Here is a 27,332-nt window from a genome sequence, read left to right as displayed (position 1 = left end):
ACTTAAAACAAACAAACAAACAAATTTCTTTCCAGTAGCACCTTAAAGACCAACTAAGTTAGTTCTTGGTATGAGCTTTCGTGTGCATGCACACTTCTTCAGATACCAATCTGAAGAAGTGTGCATGCACACGAAAGCTCATACCAAGAACTAACTTAGTTGGTCTTTAAGGTGCTACTGGAAAGAAATTTGTTTGTTTGTTTGTTTTGAGTATGGCAGACCAACACGGCTACCTTTCTGTAACTGGATCAATTAAACTTGCATTTTAGCAGAGGCGGCATGACAGGATCTACTGAAGTTTATGTGGTCCAGATTAAATTGGCAGGAATTCCAGCAGTTTGGCATTGATGTGGCTCCCCTGGGTAAAAAAATCTGTCTTTTAAAACCATCCTCTTTGATAGTCGTCTGACACAGATAATTTGCTTTGCAAATTTCAGTTGCATCTTTCACATACAAGTAGCTTTCTGCAGCCATAGGAGCATATACCGTATTTTTCGCTCTATAGGACGCACTTTTTCCCCTTCAAAAATGAAGGGGAAATCTGTGTGCGTCCTATGGAGCGAAGACGCCATAGCCCCGCGACCCTCTCCCGGCTGGAGAGGTGACGCGCGGCTATGGCAGGATGCTCCTGCCATAGCCGCGCGTCACCTCTCCAGCCAGGAGAGCGCGCGCGGGGCTAAAGCAGCCCCCCGCGACCCTCTCCCGGCTGGAGAGGTGACGCGCGGCTATGGCAGGAGCCTCCATAGCCGCACGTCACCTATCCAGCCGGGAGAGTGCGCGTGGGGCTAAAGCAGCCCCCCGCGACCCTCTCCCGGCTGGAGAGGTGACGCGCGGCTATGGCAGGAGCCTCTATAGCCGCCCACCACCTCTCCAGCCGGGAGAGTGCGCGTGGGGCTAAAGAAGCCCGGCTTACTCTCTCCCGGCTGGAGAGGTGACGCGCGGCTATGGCAGGAGCCTCTATAGCCGTGCATCACCTCTCCAGCCGGGAGAGCGCGTGCGGGGCTAAAGAAGCCATAGCCCCGCGACCCTCTCCCAGCTGGAGAAGTGACGCGTGACTATGGCAGCAGCCTCTCCGCTGCGCCTTTCCGCTGCTCCCTGACCTGCTCTTTGGGGCTGGTGGTGGGCTTCCCCCCGCCAGCCCCAAAGAGCAGGTCGAAATGAACCTTCCAAGGTAGCCGCCTGAACGCACCTTAAACGGCACCTTGTTTTAGAGCGGGAAAACAAGAGGGGGAAAATTCTCCCACTCTCTGCGCAGCGCCTCCTGCCGCTTCGCTGAAGGGGCGCTGGGCAGAGAGCGGAAGAATTTTTTTCCCTTGTTCTCCCCCCTCTAAAACAAGGTGCGTCCTATTGTCCAGTGCGTCCTATGGTGCGAAAAATACGGTAATTCCAAGCTGTATTTATGTACAGACTACAGAAGTTCCCATGCTGTTTGTATGGGTGGTTCTTAAACACACACATGATGTATGTTTGGAATTCCTTGCCAAGTAATTTTGTAAGAAGGCCTTGTACACTTCTGTACTGTAAGATGTGGGAAAATATTATTACTATTCATTTTATTTCTATACTGCTTTATATTTTAAAGAAAAAAATCTCAAAGTGGTTTACAACCTAAATTAAAACCTCAAATACAGCAATCTAGGATAAAACATTACTGAAGAAAGTCAAATATAAAGTATACATTCAAAGCAACATAGAATCTTAGATTTGGAAGGGATCACGAGTATCATCTAGTCTAACCCTCTGCAATGCAAGAATCTTTAGCCCAACATGGGGCTTGAACCCATGACCTTGAGATGAAGAGTCTCATGCTGTACCAAACTTAAAGGTTTCAAAATAAAACATTACAAAGGAGATCAGCTACAGAATTCAGATTCAATGTATCAAAGTTTTTTTTGTTTTTGTTTAAAAAAATCTTAAATATTTCCCAAGAAAACATTTCAGACATTGGTTTCTGAGGAACTTGCAAATGAATGAAGAACTCTGTTGGAAATCAGGATAGTATCCAGCAAAGGAATTCCATTACTACAAGGACTTCTGTCCCTCTCCTCTCTCCCCAAACCTGCTCTGGAGGTTATCTTGGATATGATCACAGTCTAGGAAAATAAGAAAACTATGTTTACAGGAAATACTTGCTTGACAGTAAAGATTCTACAGGAAATACTTTTTTGATAGCTTGATAGCAGGCATGCTCTTGCGTCTCAGCAGGAGAGACACAAAATATGTCTACTCTCCCAAGGTGAGGATAAAGGAGGGCGTAGGAAATGAAGTGAGCAACCCTAAATATCAGCCTAGCATCTGTGGGAAGGTCAGTGCAGGTTAGGTCAGAAAGGACAGTCTAAGAAACTTCAGAGTTCCCCCCACCCTCTCTCTCTTCTTTTTCATATAGACAAATCATCCTCCAGTGCAAGGTGAGTTGCATCCTAACACTTCTAACAGGGGGAAACCCTGAGAGGAGAGAGTGGGGAGGGAGGGGGAGTTTTGTTGTGCAGCCAGATACCACCTGAAGTTTCTTGATGACCAAGTTGCAAATAAGATGACATTTGGACACCTTTCCTCTTCATTCCTTGGATTTTACATTACTGGAGCTTTTCAGTGCCAGAAGAAGCAGGCAGGTGAGGAAAGAGGAGGCACTCCTGATACACCTGGCATGTTGTTATGTCTAAACCAATCAGCTGAGCTTATGTCATCTCTATGGAAACAAAGTTTGCACGAACGAATGTGGTTGTCTTACATCTTCATGGCTGGATTTGCCTTTCCTTTCCTCTAGGTCCAGGAGTCGAAGGTGACAGAAACAAAGATTAATGAGGCAAGGGAGCATTACCGTCCTGCAGCAGCTCGTGCCTCCTTGCTGTACTTTATCATGAATGACCTCAATACCATCCATCCCATGTACCAGTTTTCCCTGAAGGTACAGCATTTATGTGTTTGGGGACTTCCTCCAACTTCCCAGGCAGTTTAAATTGTGCTAAATCTTATGAGTCAAATTGTAGGAGTACCCCATTGCTTTTCAAATATAGTGACAGCTGGATTTCAGTGGCTCTTTGCTTTCTCTGTACTTTAACCACTAACCATTTGTACTACAGGATTGCTGGTTTTGACCTTTAAAACTCTAAGCAGCCAGGGACCAACAGATCTCAGGAATTGCTTCCTCCCCTATGAACCCACTCAATATCTTTCTTCGCTTTTTGCTTCTGAACAAGAGGGAGAAGCATTTGGGTTGCAGCACCTAAATTTTGGTAGCATGCTTTTAATGGTTTCTCTAAAACTCTTTATATTATGACCTTCAGGTGTTTTTTTTGCAACTCCTGCTGTTTTCTGGTCCATTTTCTGGTTGTTGTTGTTGTTGTTGTTGTTCAGCATCATCATCAGCATCATCCATTTTCCCTAATAGGGACTTAAGGCAGCTTACAGATAAAATAAGAGCTAAAAACGTTTGTTTTAATTCATTTAAAAACAAACATATCTATCTATAATCTATTAAAAACATACAGATAATTTCAATAAAAACATCACGGCATCAGCTCTTTCATTAAAAGCAGTCATTTCCCCAAACACTGTTGGAATAAGTTCTTCACCTGCTGGTGGAAGGACAACAAGGAAGGAGCCAGTCTGGCTTTTCTAGGGAGGGAGTTCCAAAGTCTGGGAGCAGCCACCAAGAAGGTCTTCTCTCATATCCCTACCAAGCGTTCCTGTGAGGGTGGTGGAACTGAGAGAAGAACCTCCCCTGATGGTATCAAAACCTGAACATATGAGGGAATATGGTCTTTCAGATAGCCTGGACCTAAGCTGTATTGGGCTTTATAGGTCAAAACCAGCATTTTAATTGTTTCTGGAAACAGGCCAATATCAAGTGGAGCTGTTGTAACAAGGGCGTTGTATGCTCCCTATAACCCTATTTTAACCTTGTATTTTAGTTTATTATGCTGTGCCATTTTCGCTTTGAAGACTGCCTCAGGTATACCTAGGTGTAGAAAGGCAGGTGTAGAAATATTTAAATAAATAATTCAGCCTTACAAAAGAAATCCCTCTTTCAGAAGCAGCATTCTGTAAAGTAAAGACAGTGTGATCTGCGACAGGTTGTGTGTACTTTGTGAGAATAGAGTTACTGAGAAAAGCCATGCCCATACAATGACTTCACTCAATGTGCCTGTGCCTGTAACAGACCAATTTTAGTATCTTCTAGTTATTGATACACCCATTTAATATAGTCAGCTTCCCACACAGAATCTTTTTACGGATCATTGTGTCCTAGAGCTTGTACAGACTTAAAATAAGAAAGAATTGTGTGTGCTGTGTGACACTTTGGTTACAAAAGATCCACAGTCTTCCCTTCAGGTTGCAGAGAGCTTGATATCAAGCTGCAGTTACATATTGCTAATGAAATGTGATTCTCCCCTTGAGCTAGAAGAACCTCATTTGCCACTGAGAGTTTTCTGTGTAAGATGGTTATACGAACGTCACTGACACATCCTAGGGTGGTGCCTGTTGATGACAAGATGTGCAACCTTCCCATGCCTGTGCAATCTTTTGCATATTCAAATGTTGTGCGTTTCGCTTTTCATTTTCAAAAGTGCTTTCCAGACTGTTCCGTGGCTTTGTGTGTTCCTGCAGTCTTCTAAAAAAAAATTAAAAAGAGGGTGAGGTATCTCACTTCAGGGTTTGGATGCAGCCTTTGAGGCCCCTCCTTCTGGCCCGTTGAGCTCTCACTAGGCTGCATCTCCTCTCCCTTGGCCACACCTGTCCCAGCCCTGTTCTGTGTCCTCCTTGAGTGGAAGGTGTCCTTGGAATACCCCTTGTTTGGCTGGATGAGGCTGGATGTGCATGCAGAACCTTTAACTTTAATATGCCTGGAATGTCAGGGTCAAATATTTTGCTTCTGGGCCTGTTCACTACTAGCACCTGGCCTCCAGAAGGTTCCTCATCAGGGAATGTGGTCTTTGGACTGAAGAAGGTTCTCATGCATCTTTTCCTGTCATGCAAGTAGCACTGGAGGGGGGAGTAACATGGCCCCAGATTGTGTGCCTTTTTGAGCTGCAAATCATACCAAGAGGATACCTTTTACAGCCTCCAGGACGTGATAGGTTAGTTAAGAAGTCTCTTTGAATCAATTGATTCAGTAGATTTGAAGGTACTTGTAGAAATCTGCTGAATCATAGATAAATGCTGCTTTACAGAAGATTGCTGAAACAATGGTTTCAAAATTTATCATATCAACCCCCCACAAGAATTAAGTAGGCCTTTGCAATAACTCAGAGAGAGCTTTTAAGAACAATGAAGGAAAAAACTATCCTGTGAGTAATATAGTGATATTGCATGTCTAGACGTTGTGTTGCTATAAACTAGTAGTATTTTACTTGCCGAGGCTCTTCAAATCCTAAGAAACAACTATTTTCCAGCTGTAATTTAACTTAAGGACCAGTATTTACCATCCGAAAGCACATTCAGTGATTTTTCCTAAAGTATTTTTTCCCTTATTCAAGTGATGAAGATTTACAAGTGTTTCTTTCTCATTTGTTTTTCTCTTTCTAATAATCCCAACTCTAGCCTTTATGAAACATTCAGTTCCTATGGCCTGGGACAGCATGTGTCCATTGGTTTGGCTGCAGGAAATATTTTTTTATTTGAGATTTTTACTTGACTTTATCTTCTGAGTTTCCTCTAGAGAGGATATAATGAGAGGAGCATTTTCCCCAGGGAGGCCAGTGTCCTTCAGATAATCATTTTCAGAGAAGTGTCATTTCTGTTGCCTAGGGAAAATGAATATTTTGTCTGTCTTTGAAAACCTTGTGTTATAGATATTTATATCTTCATTTACTTTCTTTATCTGGTCTGGGCTAGGCATTCTGTTCTGTGGCATATCTTTTTAAAAGACATGGAAAAAACAGAATGTGTGTCTTAGTTGGAAATCATTAATGAAATGCTCATATTATTTTCCAGAAACAGACAAGCTTACATTTGACAAATTTTGTTTCAATTGGTCTACAATATAAAGATTATGAAGTTACAACATTCAGATATAACTTGAATCACTCCTTAAATCAGAGGTGATGTGATCCTGTTTGGAGACTGGATCTGCAGATTTTCTGCACGCACACCAAGCAAGATCCCACCAGTTTTGGCAATGGGGACAAACATAAATTAAACACTGTGATGGGGTGGGCAAAGAACAGTACCCTTATGAGGATGCAAATCACCCTCTCTGCAGTCATTGGGCTGATCATACCAGGTGAGGAGCCAGATGCTTTGTGCATGTGAGAGTATGCATGCAAGACAATGGAGTGGCCCCATCCACTTTAAGCCCCATCCACTGCTGCCATCCATCCCCTGGAGGATTGGCCAAAAATGCTAGCCTCCCCTGCCTCAAATTTTCAGCTATAAGACTAAAATAACAAGAGATACACAACTGATGAAATGACTGATGGGAAAGAGTGCTGTGGCAGAACCAAAGGACAGGACAGGCTGTATGAAGTTGGGAAAGAGGCAGTGTGTTCATTGGATAGGGAGCCTGATGATGGGTCAGGGTGGTGAAACAATGTGGGGTGAAGGCAAGAAGGCAGGGACCAAGGAGAAAACTGAGCTAGGGCAAAACTGAAGATGAGTTCCAGTGACAGCAGGGATGGTGATCGATTGGCAAGAAGAGAACAAACAGGCTAGGGAGCTTCAGGGAGTTAGGAGATTGACAGATCTTTACTTGGAAACACGTGGCTTAAGAATGGCACAGAAAGAGAAAAACAAACCAGTAATTATCCCATTGCTGCAGCATTATGATAAAATTCTGAGAACATCAGTTACTTGCAAAAACTTGTTGCTACCCCCACCCCAATTTTAGGGGAAAAGATCCATTCTAAACTTTCAACCCAGAACTATTTTTTTGAAGACACAAGCTGAATCTGCCATATAGTTTGAGTGGGAATGTCACTCCAGGCTGTTTCCCATAGTATGAGATTTGCTCTGCCTTGCTTCCTCCCACTGTGGTGGCAGTTCTGTTTTTTAAAAAGCACAGCTAAAGGTTGCTGGCCCTCTTTAATATTGCCTTACCTTCCTTACTTCCAGACTGCAGTGTGTGACACAACATTAAACCTCTAATACTCTTTTTAAAAACTGAAAATTGGGCTGCTCAGATTCTGACCAAGGCATCGTGAGACATGCATATGTGTTCCTGAAATTTCATATCACTCATACCCTGTCTAGTTGCACCCACAGAATCTCAGTTTATATCCTGCACATGTCCAATTGGAGGGAATCAAGGGGAACTTTTTCTTTTGAAAGAGATTGACAATGAAGCGGGAGATTCCTCTTGCTATCTGCCAACTTTTTCAATCCCATTGATGGATAATGTTTTGCCCATACTTTCCAAGGTTGGATGGAGTGAGCATTGTATTATTGAAGCCAGGAATGTTTTGAGGTATTATTGTAGTGTCTCATGTAATTCATTTCTCCCTGTCTCTCTCTTTCTCTCCACATCTAGGCATTCAGTGTTGTCTTTCAGAAAGCTGTTGCAAGAGCCTCGCCAGATGAAAACCTAAAAGAGCGAGTAGCCAACCTTATTGATAGCATCACCAGCTCTGTGTTCCAGTACACAACTCGGGGGCTGTTTGAATGTGACAAACTGATTTACACGGCCCAAGTCACTTTCCAGGTAAATTGATTATTCCCTCGTAGCACCCTCTGCAGTAATGATTGGTGAGCCACACCCACTCTGTGGCGGTGTTCTGCTCATCACTTGCATTAGGGGTTCCCAAACTGTGTCTGTAAAAATACAACTGAGCATCATACAGCATCTAGCACAGCACATTACAGTTGCTACAGCAAGCAGAAAAATCCTTAAGTGGTCCTCCAAGACTTCCATCAGTTATCAAGCACTCCATGGGGAAGAAGTTTGGGACCCACTGACCTACAGAGTAGAAATGTCTGTGACTTGTCCAATGGACAGTTAGACCCTCAAATCCACATACAAGTTATGTGTACAACTAGGGATGGACAGATCAATCTATTTCTGTCGTGTGCTAGTTTCATGTGTTCACAAAACCAGCTCCATGTTGCCCTCTTCTCCCCTCCCCAGGTGTATGTGTGTTTAAAGTACTTACCTGATATCCTCTCTTTTTCTTTAATTTTTTACAGCTGCTTAGAGCAGCGAATATCTCCTCTGTGGCCCCCAGGATATTTTTGTACGGAAAAAGAAAATAGTTCCCCCATAGGTACATGGGGGCAGCCATCATTTTCTTCATACAATTCTCCAGAAAGTGACTACAGGCAACCCCCAACTTGCACACATTTGAGTTGTGCATGACCGCTGACACATGTGCCATTTTCAGCTCTGAAAGAGGGTGGGGTGGAACGGAGATGGAATGGGCTGGGGCAGGGTGGATTGGACTGGAAGGGACTTGTGTGTGTCCTGATGATGCACACGGCGGCCAGGAACAGAACCTCTGCTTAAGTGGGGATTCCCCTGTACACAGTATGAAGTAAAATGCTCCAGGGAGCATTTTAAAAAGATATATTTTTGGCTGCATGGCCATGAAGGAGATTTGAGCTTCTCTAAGCAGCTGTAAAATGTTAAAGAAAGAGAAAGGTAGCCCTTGGGCAACCTTGCAAGTACAGTATGGACCAGTGCACAGATTGGTTTACTGATTATCCAGAATATGTTCTAATCTGCACATTGGTCCTAAGGAGGCAAAGTGGGTAGGTTTGTTCCCAAAAGTGGTGCGAACTGGAATCCTCCCCACCCATAGGTTATACTGGTGCTTTTACTTGTAAAGGTTATTACTTGCTTTAGTTATTTCAGGTCCATCTTTAAATGTAAGTTCAAAAGGAAAGAATTAAGTACAAAATGTCTGCAATTCTAGCACCAGTCCTAACATTCATGCCTTTGGGTAGAATCCCGCTGGATTGTGTGTGTGTGTGTGTGTGTGTCCTGCAAACAAAAGCCTTTTCTTCAGGAAATCCTTGGAACTTTCTGCAGTGCCATGTGGGTTTGTCGTTGCAGATACTTCTGATGAATAAAGAAATTAATGCTACAGAACTTGACTTCCTGCTAAGATATCCAGCCCAGCCAGGAGTCACCAGTCCAGTAGACTTTTTGTCAAGTCAGTCGTGGGGTGGCATCAAGGTAAGCTGTTTTTAACTCTTAAAGTCTTTTATATGTATAACCAATGGATAGTATCTACTATTAAATGTAGCCTAATCTTCCATGTAAAAAAAGTTTTTTCAGTTATGTTGGCCATTCCCAGAACCCAGCAGGACCAAATCGTTCAAGCGAAGCAGAGGATGATGGCATTGCTTATCCACAAAGTATGAAGTTAGTAAAAAGTACTGCAGAATAAAACTCTTAGGGTTTCTCGTTCTTTGAGAACTGTTCTCTCTTTGGGTGCTTTTGCCTTTCCCCGATTTCCTGAAATGCCACCAACACAATGGTTGAGGGAATTTACCCATTTTCGGTGACGTGTGAATTAACACAGGGCAGGTCCACACTATGCATTGGGAGCACATCCAAAAGCACACTATACATTTAAAGCATGTGAGTTCCTCCAAAGAATCTTGGGAGCTATAGTTTAAGGGTCCTGGAAACTGTGACTGTGTAAAGGGAAACTACAGTTCCTAGGATTGTTTGCTTTAAATGTGCATTGGATGTAGTGGTGGCTGGTGCCCATTGGAACTGGTGAGGCAGAAGGCACAGAGGCCAACTGTAGGTAAAACCACAGCCAATGACACGCAGAGCCAACAAATTCTAGTTTTACCCCCCACCCCATTGATTTCAACAAGGGCAACACTTGAGATACTAAATTGGGTAGCCAATGCCACCCTCCGGGCTGGATGTATGAAATAAGGGAAGCAAGTGTAAGCTGTCTGAAGGCAGACCAAGGTTGATGGGGCAGTGCTCCATTTGCCCTAATGGACCGGCCTTCACTGGTTGAATGTGTGGTGGATACGCCCACAGTATAATGTGGGTTTCTGAGAATCACAAGTGGAGAGAGTTCTGCTGCACTCAGGTCCTGATTGATGGCTTCCCATCACATCTGGATGGCCATTTTGAGAAGAGGATACTGGACTAGATAGGCCAGCAGGCTCTGCTTATGTCCATATTAGGGGAAACTTCTTAATGATAAGAGCAGAACAACAGAAGCAGTGACCTAGAGGAGCGGTGGGCTCACGTACATAGTCGCCTCCAACTCTCTGATAGTATGGAACACTGAAATCCAAAAAAATGTCCTTAAGCAGTTACAAGTACAATGTTGAAATACAGTATTGAGATTATTCTTGAAGGGTTCTTTTTAAATATACAGTCTCCTGTCACCTTCCAAGTGCACCATTTTGCAGAAACTTGGTTATATCAACCTTTTAAATGATAACAATAAAGCTGAACTGGACCGCCAAGGACCTGCAGAATTATGCATTTTAACAGGAATATCAGCAAACTGTTTTGCACAGTCCTCTACAAAAGGATAATGTGTAGAGCCTAACGAAGCACAGAAACAATCCATGAACGCGAAATTGGTTTCCTCCCTTGAAAAAGAGCAACTGATCACATCTTTACAATAAGACTTTCGACGTGTTTTCTTTCTTTCTTTCTTTCTTTCTTTCTTTCTTTCTTTCTTTCTTTCTTTCCCGTAAGTAAAGGGGGAGATATTTTCCCGCTTCATCAACTTCAGAAAAGTGTTTGACTCTATCTGACAACTTGGAGCTGAGCCTTAAATTGTTACAAAATGGAATTGGCAAAAATATATACAGTCTCATCATATCTGTGTTCCAATCCATCAAATTCAGGATATGGATCGGAAACAAAGGCAATCAAACAAGAGAGAGGTGTAAAGCAGGGAAGCACCCTCAGACAGAGTCGCTTCAAACTACATCAGTGATGTTTTGACCCCATTGGAATAGTCATAAAATCTAGGGCTGTGTCTAAATGACTTGCGACTTGAATGTATTCTTTGCAGGTGACCTAGTCCTATTGTTACGCAGTCGGGAGAGAATAGGAATAACTTTGCAGCTCTTTGAAGACTTCTGAATTACAGGGTCAAGCCTGGAATGAGAAAATGAAAGCAAGGCCAAAATCCCCAAGCCAAGCAAGATTCTGTTGCAAAGCAATTAAAGCTGAACATGGCTTTAGGTGTGCATGCATTGCCTTTGGGGAACTTAGCAAAAGTTATCAGAGCCCTGCAGGGGAACGTTCTGTAAGACCATATCAAGTAACAAAGATATTAGGCCTGTTTGGATGTGATTGGACCCTGGATTGTCCTCAGGGTGAGACTTGGAGCAGGTTTGGAGCTAGAGAGTGCCTACTATCCTTTTAAAAGGAAAGTATACTTTCCCTGTTGATTGTGGGATATTTAAATAATTGGGTTATCATGGTCCAATTGTTTGCTTCTCTCTTCAGGGAAGGAAATGTGGGAGTTGTGTGTCTGTACGTGCATGCATGTACACAATGTGGGTTTTTTGTTTTGTTTTTGCTAGTGCTGTCTCTTCTTGAGGATAATCTCAATAGAAATTTCTCAGCAGCCCCAGAGAGACTTTCCTGCTCTAGTGTCCCTAAAACAGGGACGCCTGTGAAACCTTCAGTAAGAAATCTTCTTCAGATTAAATAGTTTCTAATCATAAAGCAATGAAGAGAGACGGTTGCATCTTAAAAGGGCAGAGAGGAACTGCAGGATTGCCATAATGCTGTGATGTCAGCCACAGTAACATAATTATTGCTACTGTTCATTTATATATATATCACTTTTCAGCCCAAAGCAGTGAACAGCATCTTAAAGCAACCAAGTATAATAAAATGCCATTATTCAATCAAAACAATATAACATAGTACATAAGGCAAAAGATCTAAACTACAAGATCTGGACATCTTCTGGGGGGAAAATAACACCTACCTTTTCCCTTACTTTTTGCCACTCCTTGACGACTAATCTTAGGGCTCTTCCTTCTCTTCTTCTTACTCACATATAATTCCCTAGCAGTTTATAAAGTATTTTTAAGAAATCAAATGTGAAGGAGGAGGTGGTTTACACACCCTGCTGCATTCTGTGGGGGATTTGAGCTCCTGCCAAGTTGTCACTGTGATTCAGGTTGGATGCGTTCAGGCTGTCTAGCTCTCTCTGCTTAGGGCTGCCCTGTTCGAAGAAAGTTGCTAAAACTCTGAGACTAAAATAGCCTCACTCATATTTCCCCAAAAAGTTGTTTGGGAGAACAAACACACCTAGTCCATTAATCTTTTGTTCAGCAGATATTTAGACAGACCATTCTTTCATTTTTAGCCAACTTTAAAATATGTTTTAGTTATGCAGTAGAAGCCAGCTTTGGATTTTTATATTTAAATTTTTATTGGTTTTATAATTTCTTATTGGCTTGAGTACTGTACATAAAGCTTCTCATTCACACACACTGTAGTTTGTATTTTATGTTATAGCCAGCAAAAATGTGGGAAGTAAAGTTGTGTCTCAGGTGATGAGGTGCAAGGGCTTGTTACCAGATTGTCTTCTATGAGGTGTGGCTCTGATAATCTTATTCCTTGCTTGAAGGACGTTCCTTTCTCTCATGCCTTCCACAGCAGCCCTAAGCTATGATGGGTTCCTGTCCTGCTTAGTTTTTTAGGGTTGGAATTTTGTTGTTGCTGCAGATTTCAGAACTGCAGTTGTATTTCTCCACCTCAGTGCCTTCTCTGCTTCATATTTATCTGTGTGTCATAGTCTGGACCATGAAGGGAATCTCTGATTTATCCACACGTTGGGGAACATGCAGTGATTGCTCATTTTCTGCACAGGATTTTATTAGTTGCTTTGTTTACTGTTTACTATATTCTTTTTATCATGTTGTAACCCACCCTGGGACTTCAATTAAGGGCCAGTAAAAAATAAATAAAATAACGTAGCTGGCTTTCTTTTCTTTTTTAAAAATCACATTGATGTTTGCAATATATGACTGGAAGCTTTAAATACACATTTCTCAGCAGAAATCTCTCAAGCCCTTTACCCACTAATGAGAGAGAGAGAGAAGTGGTGTTTCACCTAGGGCTGTTGTTGATGAACTGAAAAGGCAAAAAGCTAAACCTGCTTCATGATGGAAAGCTCTTTGGAGCCTTCAACCACCAATGCTGCCATTTTTCTACACAGTAATAAATGTAGTGCTGAGTGTACGAATACCTGCTATTGCTACCTTCTTCAGATTCCAATTTATTCTGCAGTGGATGATATAATGAGAAATCATATTTTCTTAAGAGTTTAAGGTTATGCAACAAGTAGACAGTGAGTGGCAAGTCTGTTTGTTATATCTGGTCTGCCACAGCTCTTGAAAGCACTGCCCTCCCTTTTCCCTCCCCAAACAAAGAACCAAAAAGTTAACATCAAACATGTTTGCCATGTGTAGCTTCTTTTCTTTATTCTTCCTGCCACAGGTAAGGCACCCATGGTTTCCATTTGTGACCCTGCCAGGGCTCCAATGTATCTTAATCCTTATCCCCCCTCCACATCTTATTATGACTCCTTTATCAGTGTTGCCTCCAGACACCTGAATTCCTTGACAGAAAGACCCAGTTCCCAACTCTTGAGTTTTCCCATGTAGTGGGCTGTCTTTATATAAACTCAGATGAGTGGTCCACCTAACTCAGTATTGTCTACAGTGACTTGCATCAGCTCTTCAGGATTTCAGGCATGGACCCTTCCCCAGCTAAAGACTTAAATAACTAAATACCCTTTGCATGAAAAGCATGTGCTCTGCCACTGAGCTATGGCCCTTTCTTCATTTCTGTTATGCTTTCTTTTCTGAATGTAAATGGCTCAGCCAAGAAGAGGGAAGCTGCTTGTTATGAGTTGGCTAGCTTGGATTAATCTTTCCACCCTAGCCCCCTCCCCAAGCCCAATCATTTTCATCTTCTATTTCTGAAGAGGAAGAATATTCATTATGTAGATATGAAAAAGCAACTGAAAAGGCATTGTTTAATAAACGTGGTGTTGAATAATGAGCTCTAAATAGTGGATTCAGCTTTCAAGAGGAGAACGGCTGCAGAGACAAAGATGCATATTAATGTTGTATTTATAATTTTGCAGAATGCAGATGATAAGATTGTGTGTGTGGCTAAAAGATAAAATAGCAATTCATGTATTTCGCATTGAAGAAAAACCAGTATTTCCTTGACAAAGGCCCTTCTTTCTCCCGCCCTGTGTACTTTGTAGTTCTGTTAAGTTTCTATTCTTGTTGGCGATTGATTTTGACACAATCTGCTGAATATATGCAATGCACAATGATATTTTTTGCTAATGCTGTCACAATCTTTTGATCAAGATGGTCTGATAAGACTGGCCTACAGTTTACTTGAGTACCCATGTTTAAAATATTAGTGTGGTATCAGTGTCATAACTGAATCTCTCCCATTTTGAAAATCTAGATCCTTTTTAGAACAGCGGTGGGCAGCAGTAGGTTTGCAGGATCTATTCCATATTTTTTACTAGAATTCAAAGGTCCCCCAACTAGGGCCAGGTGAAATAGTTGTACTCTTAGGCTCTGTTCACACTTGTGTTTGCTGTGCACTCACTGTGTTTCCTGAGCTGGATTTTTTATCTGTGTTCAGCCAACATTATCCAAAATGCATATGCAGCCTCCTGTTATAAGATACTACTGTTTGATGTGTCATTTCTCAAACCAGCTTCACACTGATTGGAGTCCTTAAGTCATTCTTAATCTGCCTGCAGCTAAGATGTGAACAAGTTAGCATAGGATAAAGACATCCCCACCCTGTCAATGTACAAAGCAGAAACAAATTAAAGGTGTGCTGATGCGAAAGCTAGGGGCGAAATATCTGTGAAATACACCAAAAAAGCAACTCTGCCCTGAGATCTATAGATGAAGGGCAGTTTGCAAATTCTAGTAGTAGTAGTAGTAGTAGTAGTAGTAGTAGTAGTAGTAGTAACTCCACTGTGTTACAAGATGGTAGAGTGAACACCACTTGGAGTTAAGGGACAGGGTGCCTCTGAGTACACAAGTACAAATTTTCAGAATCCAAACTGAACTCTCAATCCTGTCATAGGAAATCTGCTCCTAGTCCCACCTACCCTGCCCAACTTCCTTCATTTCAGCCTAATTTAGAAGAGAGGGAAGCCTTTTCTTGACACTATTTTTAAACAGGTTGGAGTAATAATCTGTTGCAGATCTACTGCAAATCATTTGGTGATCTACCAGTAGATCCTGATCAATCTTCCTGTTTCACAACATCTTTGTGTTACCCTGAGCAACATTAAGAGCCAATACTTAGTGTAACTATTTAATGGAGGAACCTAAATTTAAGTGAAAAGATGTGAACTGTAAACCTAAATTTAAGTGAAAAGATGTGAACTGTATCCTGAGTGGTGTTGTTGTTTTGGTTTAGCTTTACAACTACAGGTCATCAGTGTTTGTAGCTTGGTCCTAGGTACGTAACAAGGCACATACTTACTGGTAGCAGGTAAAAACAGGGGTCAGATGGGAAGTGGTATTTCAGTCAGGAGCACAACCATCCCTTGATTACCTGGAAGTGGATCAACTAGTTTCAGTGAGAGAGGGAATGTATTTGCCTAACCATCCCTCCCCCCTTAAGGCTGCCTACCAATCATGGCCAAGTGAAATCCTTTAGAGATGACTGGTTTTATTGAGATCAGATCACTTATATGCCTCTCAGGAATTCAGTAGAAGTCTCATTGAATTCCTGTTGCAGAGTTAGAGCTATAGCTTTTAAGACTCACCAGTGGCTCGTTGACGGGGCTGATAGTCTAGAATGGGGGCATGGACATGTCTTCAAAGTATCATATAAATTAATTATGCTCTAGATTTCTGTAAAAGAAATTGCATAGTAGGAAGATAATCCGAGAAATGATTGGCGTGGGCAGACTTAGTGAGCTTGTCAGACGTTATAATAGTAATAAGGGTGATTAAAATGTAGCTCTTGCGTGACATGCTGATTGAAGTTTTACATACCCATCATGGCTTTATTTTTACTTTCATTAGACTTGTGCTCATGAGTTGAATAATTCAGTTAATGCAGCCAAACAAAGAGCCAACTCCAGCAAACGAATTATATAAAACAAAATGTAGTCTGGAGGAAAGCAAATAATTTATTGTTTATACCAATCCTTTGAGTTAACAGCTTGCTTCCCAAATGGAATAGTTTTCCATCAGTATGAGCCCCATTACATTCTAGCTTGATGATGTTGTCTTAGCACCCCATGTCAATATTCTTTCCTAGCTGTCAGCTTTGAAGAGCTGCAAGGATACTGGAGAGGGGTGGGGTTAGATTCTTCATCCTGATCCTTCCGTGTTATATTCTTAAGTTATAAGCACAGAGGCAGATTGCAATGTATGAACACCTGAGAAGTACTAGTTGTCTATCCTGATCACATTTTATGCAGAATATAGTGATCCAAAACTAACATAAATAAGACCATGTAGCTGTTCTAATCTTCCACTGCTGATTAATGGAAAGTTGTGGATAGGTGTTTATTTACAAGGTTCTTGGCAGCCCAGCAAATGTTCAAATTCTAGAACACAAACAATTGCTACCTGGTGATTATATATGGGAGGTTCACCAATGCTGCACCCTCCAGTATTTCTTACGGTGCCTGCAGCAAATGCTTTCAGTAAATATTCCCTCAAAAATTCACAGTGCCTGAGATACTGTTTTTCATGCCCAGTCACCTGAGAGTGGGGTTGGCGGGGGGTGGGGGAAGTGGGGTCACTGAAGAAGGGTTTACTTTACTCCAAAACAGAGGAAGTAATATATATATATACTTTCCTGCTGTAATCTCTTTTTTTCTTAACACACCCATCTGAAATTAGGCAAATAGCTATGACACCATTCTTGTAGAACTCTCTTCCCAGGGAGGCTCACCTGTCATTTGCTCAGGTGGTAGCCAAAACTCTTTAAATTTCCCCACGCTTTTACATCTGATATATTTTTTCCTGCTGCATTTGATTTTAGTGATGCTCTTTACTGTTATAAGGTATTTATTAGTTATCCTAAACCCTCCTTGGAATTTTGAGTGGAAAGTGGTATAGAATTGTTTTAATAAATATTCTTTTAAAATACTACCATTATTACCAAACACTTCATTTTCATATAGTCTTGGCTTGGATCCACATGTCTGTCATATTTTTGAAGGATTCATTCCTTTGGCTTAGCCTGATTGTAGTTTAATCCATTTCACATCTTCTGGTGGAGCGATAAATTAAGAGGGCATTTTGGGAAGAAGAAGCAAGCAAGAAATGCTTTGGTTCTATGGATCCTAGAGATGGGGGGGGGGGGGGAATCAGCAGTGTGTTGGTTGTTTTAAAGCTTCAAGCCTTGGTGTTATTTCTGAGTGTCCCTGTGCAAAAAGATACACAATTCCAAAGCCATGTACAAGAGGAGCAGTGTAAGGAAGCCTGGTTGTTATGGAGAACAACACAGAAGCAGGAAGTTTGCAAAGAGATTCCATAAAATTCTGCAGCATTAAAAAAAAAAATCAGAGACCCACAGTCACTCTCTTTTCCCCTGAAAGAAATAAGTGCAGTAAGATGCTTACTAAAAAAAATATAAATCAGGTGCTGAATGATAGTGCTGACCTTGGTTGAATCTGGCTGAGATGGCAAAAGTAACATGTTTAATTAGAGAAAAATCATTACTGACATTTGTTCAGGACTGGAAATTTCTTATGGACCTTTTGTGAAAATGAACTTGTGATATGGGGATTTGAAGACTGAAAAAAAAATACTGGTTTATGGAAGACAGAATGGTTGGATTTTAAGGAATGAGTATTATATGTAGCTGCAGGCAGAGAGCTGAAAGTCCTTTTACTCTTTTCTATCTTTCTTTAGATTTTTCCTTTCTTTCCCTTTCCCTTTCTTTTTTTGGGGGAGGGCTCCCCTTTTCCTCCTTTCTTTCTTTCTTTCTTTCTTTCTTTCTTTCTTTAACATTGTTCTTTTTTAGACTAAGTAGCTGCTTTATTTTAGTATATTATAAAAAGATAACTAGGTAATGAGTATACATTTTTGTATATCTATGAATAGGTTCCAATAAATATCTTAATGAAAAATAAAGATAGTGCCAGCCTCGGAAGGGTTCCTGGCACTTGAATTTTCAGGAAGCAGCTCCAGGAAGTACCATCCATGTGAGGCTTCCCATTCTAAGTAATGGCCAGCTCTCTTCTTCCAGGCACTGTCATCCATGGAACAATTCCGCAATTTGGACCGGGATATTGATGGTTCTGCCAAACGCTGGAAAAAGTTCGTGGAATCTGAATGCCCTGAGAAGGAAAAGTTTCCTCAGGAATGGAAGAATAAGTCTGCTTTGCAGCAGCTGTGTATGATGAGAGCCATACGTCCTGACCGCATGACATATGCTGTCAGGTAAGTGCTGTACACATGGTGACTGAGTCAAGCATTGTCGAGTAATGTGAAAAACTAAACTTTTCAACAGTGTGTCCAAGAAGCACCAGACATGTCACAGAACAAGTGCTTCAGTGTTTTCATGTATATCTATATTCCTGGCTTAGAGTGCAGCTTGCTTAATTCTACAGTGCAGTTTCTTCCCGTTCTTTCTACTCTCCACTTAATCAGAACAGAATCAATCAGTGATGTCCATTTAACCTCAACCACTTTCAACATTGATTGCCATCTACAGAATGCTGATGATGCACAATCTATCCAGGGGTTTCAGCCTGTCTCCTTTCACCCACTTCAAATAAAATTTCTGCCCTTCTTTCAGACATTACCTTTTGGGCAGTTGTCCATAAATTGGAACTCAGCACGTCCAAACCTGGATACACATATAACCTCTTTGTATTGCAAATTTAAGGGGTCTCAAAACACCCTAAAACTTTCAAATAAATAAATTGGAAAAGCCAGTCTGAATAAAAGTTTTTTTAATACTCAAATTACCTTACATGACACAAAATTAAGATTGATATTTGAATGTAAGATTAAATAATTGTCATTTTCAAGTATAAAACAAGATATAATTTCATAATGGGGGCTCAAAACGATTCATTGTGAATGACTGATTTGTATGGGAGATAGATAAGTGTGTGCAATCTGCTAAAATTATCCTTGGTAATAAAAAGTTTGCTCAGGATAATAAACCGAAATCAAACATTGTTAGCCACTCTAAGTTCTTGATCAGTGCTTGGCACAATTAGAACCTGATTTTTCCTGATGTTTCTGTCACTCTAGTTTTATTGTAGCGGTATTTGGTAACTGCATTGTTTTTGTTCTGCATTGTTTCTGTTTAAAAGAGAGTTCTGTACTCCCTGAAAGCTGCTTATGAGTGAGTTCGAAGATTGTATCTTGACTTAATAAACAGAGACAGAAACAAACATTTGGGACATACACACCTCCATCCTTTGGGAGCAAACAAACCAGGAAGTCCTCCATTACCTAGATTATCTCATTTTATCCAGACCAGGAAATGATGGTTAACAGGAGGGGTGAACCAAATATGACAGGTGGGGGGCACCTATCAATCACCTGATGGGATTATGACATCAAGTGACATCTTCAAAGAAGCTCCTTGTCTGTGGTAACTGGTGTAGAGAGTGAATTTCTTTGAAGGTGAATTGTCTATAATTTTTATAGAAAATTTTCAGCATAAAAACAATAAAAGCCAAACTACCATATTTTTTGCCCCATAGGGCGCACCGGCTCATAGGACGCACCTAGTTTTTTTTGGGGGGGGGGGGGAAATAAAGGGGAAAAATATATTTTGCTCCAGCCCCCAGAACAGGCAGCTCTCCGCAAGCCTTGGGAGACCGGCGCGACTTCCTGACCCCTCTCGCTCTCCAGGCTTCAGCGAAAGCCTGCATTCGCCCCATAGGACGCACACACATTTCCCCTTCATTTTTGGATGGGGAAAAGTGTGTCCTATAGGGCGAAAAATACGGTAATATAAGAAATCTAGGGAAGAAAAGAAAGAGAAAAGAAGAAAGGAAAAAAGAGGATAATAATACCAAGCCTTTTATCAGTTATACCTTAACGTGAAAGAATGAGCCCTCCCATCTCTCACCTGGGAGCTTCCCCCTCTTCCCTCAGCCTCCCGCCCTGAGGGATCTTTTCTGCCCTGCCTCTCATACAGAGACCTTCATCTTTTGTCCATCACCTTCTTGTGTATTTCTTCATTAGCTGATAAATCACCTTCAAAGGAGTTAATCTCAAGTGATGGGTGCTGAAAACTCATTGAAAGGCCCAGTGCCAATCAGCTTCTGGGTGCCATGAGGCAGTCCTTTTGAAATCTGTTAATGTGAATCCTAATTATGGGTTCCCTAGTTCAGCCAATCAAAGCAACATCTTTACCTGTCCCACACTTGATGTCAGGTGGGTGTGATTTGAGGAAGATGTCCTCACAAGCCTAGTTCAGATCTCTACCAGGCCTAATTTGGGTTCCAAACTGGAGGTTCCTCACTGCTGGCTAACAGCTTTCAAACAAACCAGGGTTGTAAAGAACACATCTTTTTGCCACACTTGCAGCCCTATTGCTCTTCCTTGCAACGTGACAGAAAACAAGCAAGCAAATTTTCCATTAACTTAGACTTTCCTGTTTGTTTGTTTTTTAAGTTGGCTTACTAGCCAATAGTAATGGTAGAATAGCATAGACTATGTTTGATTTATAGGCTATTTTGCATCAAATCTTGACTTCATAAAAAGTACCCGTGCTTGATGGGAAGCCAGGCAATCTTATACAGGAACAGCATGAGATAATTTGATAGTAATGATCAGAAAGTTCCGAAATCTCTTGGAGGATATTTCATTATAAACCCCTGCTCCCATTGCTCCCCGCCCCCAATCAAATCTAAGCTTGTGTTAACACGAATCCCCATCAATCACTTTATTAAACCACAACTGCAACTACTTTTATGTTGTAATTTATTATTTTGCCTTTTATTGTTGCGTTTAATTAATCAGTTGTTTTGCCTTTTATCATTGGGTTTCATTATGCTTTATAATGCTTTAAAACTCTTTGTGGGATGCTTAATACAATGCGAACCATCCTTTGGGCAAAAGAGCAAAGGGGAGACAATCTTTTAACATTTATAATAAATTGCTGCTTTTATCATGTATTTCCAACTCCTTGCCTGCTACAAAACACTTTAACTTCTGCCATTCTCTTAAGGCTTTGCTTTATATTTCTTCATTAGAAAACATTGTTGTGTGCAATCAATTTTGTCATAAAGAGAGAGACAAATGCTGCCTATCCAAGGAGAAGAACAACAGCTCTTGGTGACTTCATTAATATCAGCCTCATGCATTTTAACACATCCTAGTGCAAGACACCTGCCCCCTGTCTCTCAAGTTTTAAGAATAAACCATTCTAGCAGAAACAAACTCCATAATTCATTGCTATTTCAATTAGTAAATTGTGCCTGCTATTTCTCTTAAAGAAAAAAATAAATAAAGTTTAGCTGATGCGACTGGTTGTTAATGTCTTTATAAGTTATTTAGTGAAGCAGACTGAGGAGATGTAAACTTCAGGCAGGCATGTAAAAGTAGTACAAGTACTTCAAGTAAAGCAAAAGGTCTTTTGCTCCATCAGGACTTGTTTGTTGCTCAACATCTGAGTCTTCCACTGAGTGACATTTGATAATGTCCATGGGCTAGAAGGTTCTGATTTGACTTTCAGTAGCTACGTGATCCCAGCAAAGAACAAAAAATTAAATTTGCACTCATGTATCATGGAATCACAAAGTTTGGAAGCTGGAAAATCAAGTCTAAACTTTTGTTCTAGGAGAAAATATCAAATTCCTAAAGATCCAAGTTGGCCATGGTTTCTTAAAAACCTCCTGGGGAGGTTTTCATTGCACAGTGAAAGGGAGGAGAGATTCACAGACAAGCTAAGCATACTAAACAAAAGGGTGGACTGGTTTGCACAACACATTAAGATAAACTATGGTTTAGTGAAAATATTTGAACATGGCAGGCTCCTGGAGAGGAATGTGCATCCTTTTTCCTCCTCCCAAATCTTTCTTGCTACTGTGCTGAGCTAAGCCATTGTTTGACTTAACATGTCATCCAAACTGGGGCTCATGTCATTCAAACTGGGGCTCTTTTCACTAACCATGAGCTGTAGACGGTTTAGAAACTCCAGCTGGTGCAGAATTCAGTGGCCAGATTGCTCACCAGGACAAGTGGGTTTGAGCATGTTACACCAATCCTGACCCAACTTCACTGGCTGCTAATTCATTTCTGGGCCCAATTCAAAGTGCTGGTTTTGACCTGTAAAGCCTTAATGGCATACGACTGCAATACCTCAAGGGCCACCTCTCCCCATAGAAACTGACCCAGACCCTGCAATTATCATCTGAGGCCCTTCCTTGGGTGTCTCTCCCACGAGAGGTCTGGAGGGTGGCAACATAGGAACGGGCCTTTTCTATGATGGCTCTCCATTTGTGAAATGCTCTCAACAGGGAGGCTCGCCTGGCACCATCATTACATAACTTTAGGCGCCAGGCAAAAATGTTTCTCTTCAACCAGCTGTTTGGCTGATTAACGTTCTATGGCTTTTTTAATGTGTTTGTGGGGAGGGGGGCATTATTGGTTTGTTTTGGTTTAGTTTTATTATGTATTTTGTGTTTTCATGTTGTGAACTGCCCTGTGATCTTTGGATCAAGGGCGGTATACAAATTCTCTCCTTCAGAAGAGACTATCTACCTGAATGCTTGAAGTCTGGGGTTGCTCCTGAGCCATCATTATTACTCCATGTATTCTCTGTCTCTCTCTTTCCATTCTGAGACTTAGTCTAAGATAATAAATCCCCAGGCCATATAGATGAATTCTGATTAAGTCAAAGAGCACACTATTTTATAAATGCATTGTATTTCCTGAATATTAATAGGTTCAGCAATTTCTTCCAACAGAGATTTCGTGGAAGAAAAGCTTGGGAATAAATACGTGGCAGGAAGATCTCTGGATTTTGCAACATCATTTGAGGAGTCTGGACCTTCAACCCCAATGTTCTTTATCCTCTCACCTGGAGTTGACCCCCTGAAGGATGTAGAGAAGCTTGGTAAATAAATTGTGTCAGTGAAATTGCATCAGTTAAACCAAACCCATGGCAATGTGCTAGCTACAGCAGGGAAAGAAGGAAGCCTTCTCTGGTGGGACAGTCTTTACTCTTGGGAAACCATCTCCCCTTGGCAGCAGATTGCTTCTTCTATGCAAACCAAACAAGCAGAACCTAAGTTTTAGCAGCACTCCTGTAGAAACTTAAAGCTCACACTTTCATTTCCTCTTTATTTCATCTCCCTCCTCCTTTCCTTAAGGTCTTTCTTACTTTCTGCTCTTTTTAGTTAAGACTCAGTCAAGCAGGGAATGCCTCTTGTTGGACTAGTTTACCTTTATCAGATCTTCTCAACTTGCTGGCATCTACTACACTTTGGGCTTCCTCCACCTGATAGACACCAGGTGCTAAAAGCACAGCAGTCTGGCTTCCATAGGAACATAGGAAGCTGCCTTATGCTGAGTCAGACCTTTGGTCCATCTAGCTCACTTTTGCCTACAATGATTGACAGTGGCTCTCCAGTATTTCAGGCAGGTGTCTCTCCCAGCCTTACCTGGAGATGCTGGGAATTGTTCCTTCTGCATGAAAAGCATGTGCTCTGTCACTGAAGTGCATCCCTTCCAAGTTGTTCCTTCCAGCTTCCATGTATCCCAGCTGCTCTAGTAGCCACTTGGACAAGCTTGTGTTGAAATTGTCCTTCAAATCGCCCCATATACAAATGGATCCAGATGTCTTCTTGATTGATTTATAGCATAAGCCGATTTAAAGGGCTGCAGATTGCAAGCAGAACTGAAGCAGGAGTAGACTGTGCCCACCTCAGATTTAGTTCAAGCAGGGATCTTCACATGATTGGCATCCTTGCTTCAGATTCTTGTCCATCCCTATTAAGTGTATGAAGCATGATTCTTTTCATGCAGTGAACTGGAGAGAAGGATTTTATCCAGTCCTAAAGGCCCAGTTTGGAGACTTGAGGGAAGGGATTCTATCAACAGACCTTGGATATAACAGCCTGTGAGTGTGCAAAACACACAGCATTTCGGTGCCATATTCATAACCATGAGTATTGTAATCCTTCCTTTTATCTCTGTTGTTTATTCAACTTGCAACTTCAGTGCCTTTGAGAGAGGAAAAGCACAGTTTCTGTGCCAAGCAGTGGTGCCAGAATTCTGCCTTAGGTGTTTGCATATGCAAATCAGAATGCTCAGCATACAAATAGGTTTGCATTACAAATCCTTGCAGTTGTCTGTTTTATGTGTGAAAATGCCCTATGGCACATTCCCATTATTTCCCAGGTACAGTCTAGATCCACACTTAAGAGTTTGATTTTGATGGGAGCGTTTATTATTCAACTACAAAAGAGAAATTTAGCTGTTTGTCATTTCAATCTCAGGATCCTAATGCACGTTGATTGGGTTGCCACAGACTATATATATCATGGGTATGTGTGTGTGCTGCTCTTTCCTGCCTATCTTGATGATAGCTTGAAGAGCAAACCTTAAATATGTGGCTGGTTACAGCATATGTTTACAGAGCAGTGCTGTTTCAGCTACCTTCCCTACCTTTTATAGCTAACAGGATTCTTCCATTCCACCAGCTCACCTACAATAAGATTCTTAAGTTAAGCTGAAGATAACAGAAAGTGACTTGGGTGCTTTTAACAGCCCTAGCCCCCTATGTATCCTGGGCTGGTGTGTGTGTTTTCATAGGTACTATGGCTTTTTAAGATCAAGTTTGAGGGTACTTCCAGACAAGGGTAGATATGTTGCAAATAGGTCATTCAGACCTGATTTTTCTGTGTGTGCAACTGGCACACAAGAATCCACATGTGCAGTTCCATAGCTATAACCATTGTTTCCCATTCACATCAATGGGCAGCCATTGATAGAATGTTTCCATGCTGTGTGTTCTGGCTCTTCCCCTGAATGACTTCTTCTGTGGCCTTGATTACATTTTCCTGTTCTGGGCATTCACGTGGACATTTCTGTAATGCCCACACACTTTTAATTCCCCCACCCATCCTTCTTGTGGATGTTTGTGTGTATTTGGGAGTGGGTAACATCCACATCCCTTTGGTTTTGTTAAAAAAAAGTTTGGTTTTGTTAAAAAAAAAAGCCTTGTACAAGGCTTACATTTAGCTATGCTGAAATTATGATAAAGATGAGAGGTTTTGCATAATACCTCACTATTAAAAATGTAAAGTCCCAACAACTGTTATGTTCTTAGTCCTCAAAGTATTGCCCCACATGTGCGCATAGCTTCTCCAAACTGGGTTGTTGAAATAACAGCATGCCTTTGGCAATCAGTGGAAATAGGCATGCGCACAGTGCTCAAATGAGGAGCATGTGGAAGTTGGGGTGTGGCAATAAAGGAAACCCACAGAAACATGACCCCACACACCACAAACTTCTAAAGGAAAAAAAATTCGGACTAGCATCTACACCAATGGTGACTGTGGATGCTCATTGGGTTATTTTTACTTACTGGATTTTCCATGGTAACATGAAATCCTAGGTTAAGCATAAGAAAAAGAAGGGCTGAAAATGTGATGATGATGTCATGTAGATGGTGCAAGAAACTTGTGCAAATGCGTAGCACTGATTCTACCATAAACGTCCATCAAGAAGCACCTTGAGGCCAAGCTGTGATGCTGTGTGCTTCATTGTGCTGAAAATACTTACTTTCCTCTTTCAGGGAAGAAACTTGGCTACACCTTTAACAACAGGAATTTCCACAATGTGTCGCTTGGACAAGGCCAGGAGGTAGTGGCTGAGAAAGCCTTGGACCTTGCTGCAGCAGAGGGACATTGGGTTATCTTGCAGGTATAATCTCTCTTTCTTTTGAGGAAAACCACTCCTTGCTTCTGAGTCAACTGTTGCAGAAACAGGTTAAATCAGCAGCAACTGATGATTGGTTTTGAAGTAGGGAACAGGCTGGCAGTATGACAAGTCAGCTGCTTTTCAGTAAGGCCAAATACATTGAGCTTAGTCACTGTTGCAGCTTGCAGATATTATGTGGGTTTTCACTGAAATGGCAGCAAGACCATGTCTGGTGACATCTCTCATGGGTGCACAGCTGACCCTTTGAGCACAGTACCAAGGTGTGTGTTTGTTTCATGTTCTGTGAACCTGGTCCCTGTAGTCCTCCAGATGTTGTTGAACTGCAACGTACATCATTCCCCATCATAGGCCGTGCTGTCTTGGGGCTAAAGTGAGCTGGAATCCAATAACCTCTGGAGGGGCTGTAGGTTCCTCAGGCTTGCCCTAAATGCTTACTGCAGAATTCAGTTTTGTTATAGACAGATGTGCCTGTTGTCAGTTCAAGGGTTGCAAGTCCTAATGGCCACTGCTGTGTGCACTGTGTAAGGGTGTATATGAACACCCACACCCACCTGTGCCAGCATGGCCTTAAATTGCACACCAAGAAAATACGGAGTCTGCAATATCTGTATGCAAATTGAGCTCATTTGCATATCTATACTTATTTTTCATAGCTGCTGTTCTTGCTGGGCATGGGGAGCAGCAATAAGGTGTGTAGCACTGAAGCCCCATCCTCTGCCAACTGGAAACCCTGCTCCGCAGCCTCTCCAGCTCTTGGTGTTTAGTCAGGCGATGCCACTTAATTCCAGAGCTCTAGAGGGTAGACACTTGCTCAGGATGTTGAATTCTCCTACAAGTACCAATTTCTACACATGCACTACTCCAAAACGAGTTGTCACCTTTTCCTGAGCTTTCCGCTGCTCACTTGAAGGTGCCAATTCATTTGAATGTCTCAGATTTTTAAAGTAAAAGCCAAAGGCAAAATCAGTCATTTTTGCCCAGCAACTGCAAGGACAGCTTGCCAATTAACAGTATTTTGACAATGTTTGAAAGGTGTTTTAGGCAAGATACTTGTAGCAGGATACTCTTCCTGGACAAAAGACCCCCTTCAAACAAGATTCTCACCCACAGAAAACTTTGCATTTCCCTACCCACTAAGCACCAGAGGAGCAGTAGTTAAAGAATGCACATTTTGCTGGTGTTCATGGATGTCTGGTCGCATGACATACATGGGATCCAGCTGCTATATGACAGTGTAAAAAGTTGGGTACTTAATTTAATGCAGGGCTTCCAGAATACTTTGCTCAGTCTAAAATGCCTAGCACCATCATGGAGCTACTTCCTGCCTGCCCCCTCCCCTGCCCAGGCTCTTCCACTGGGGAATCTGATGCAGTCAGAGGAATCTGATGCAAGGTACCTGGGGGTACCAGCTCTCATTGTTAGTTCTTGCAAAAAATGCCTCACTGTCCTTAAAAGGGCAGCTTGTTTCATAAGTTCAATTTTAACCATATAAACAGTATGCAAATTCTAATCCC

At 41.6% G+C, this 27,332-nt stretch overlaps 1 protein-coding gene across 6 annotated transcripts in view; it reads left to right on the top strand.

The window, feature by feature from the left end:
• DNAH9 (dynein axonemal heavy chain 9) overlaps positions 1-27,332 on the top strand; it is a 220,452-nt gene that overhangs the window by 140,424 nt on the left and 52,696 nt on the right. For all 6 annotated transcript variants that reach the window (XR_008328846.1, XR_008328847.1, XM_053376206.1 and 3 more), the window contains 6 exons: positions 2,768-2,908; positions 7,469-7,639; positions 8,987-9,109; positions 18,149-18,342; positions 22,839-22,987; positions 25,673-25,800. Coding sequence is in view for 4 of the 6 variants with exons in the window: in XM_053376206.1 (XP_053232181.1) it covers positions 2,768-2,908; positions 7,469-7,639; positions 8,987-9,109; positions 18,149-18,342; positions 22,839-22,987; positions 25,673-25,800 (906 nt within the window). In the remaining 2 variants the exon portion in view is untranslated. The remainder of the gene's footprint in view (positions 1-2,767; positions 2,909-7,468; positions 7,640-8,986; positions 9,110-18,148; positions 18,343-22,838; positions 22,988-25,672; positions 25,801-27,332) is intronic.

This window comes from Podarcis raffonei, chromosome 2, assembly GCF_027172205.1.
Source record: "Podarcis raffonei isolate rPodRaf1 chromosome 2, rPodRaf1.pri, whole genome shotgun sequence".
Taxonomy (NCBI): domain Eukaryota; kingdom Metazoa; phylum Chordata; class Lepidosauria; order Squamata; family Lacertidae; genus Podarcis; species Podarcis raffonei.
Note: the sequence above shows the minus strand (reverse complement) of the source record. Positions and strands in the feature narration are given on the sequence as shown.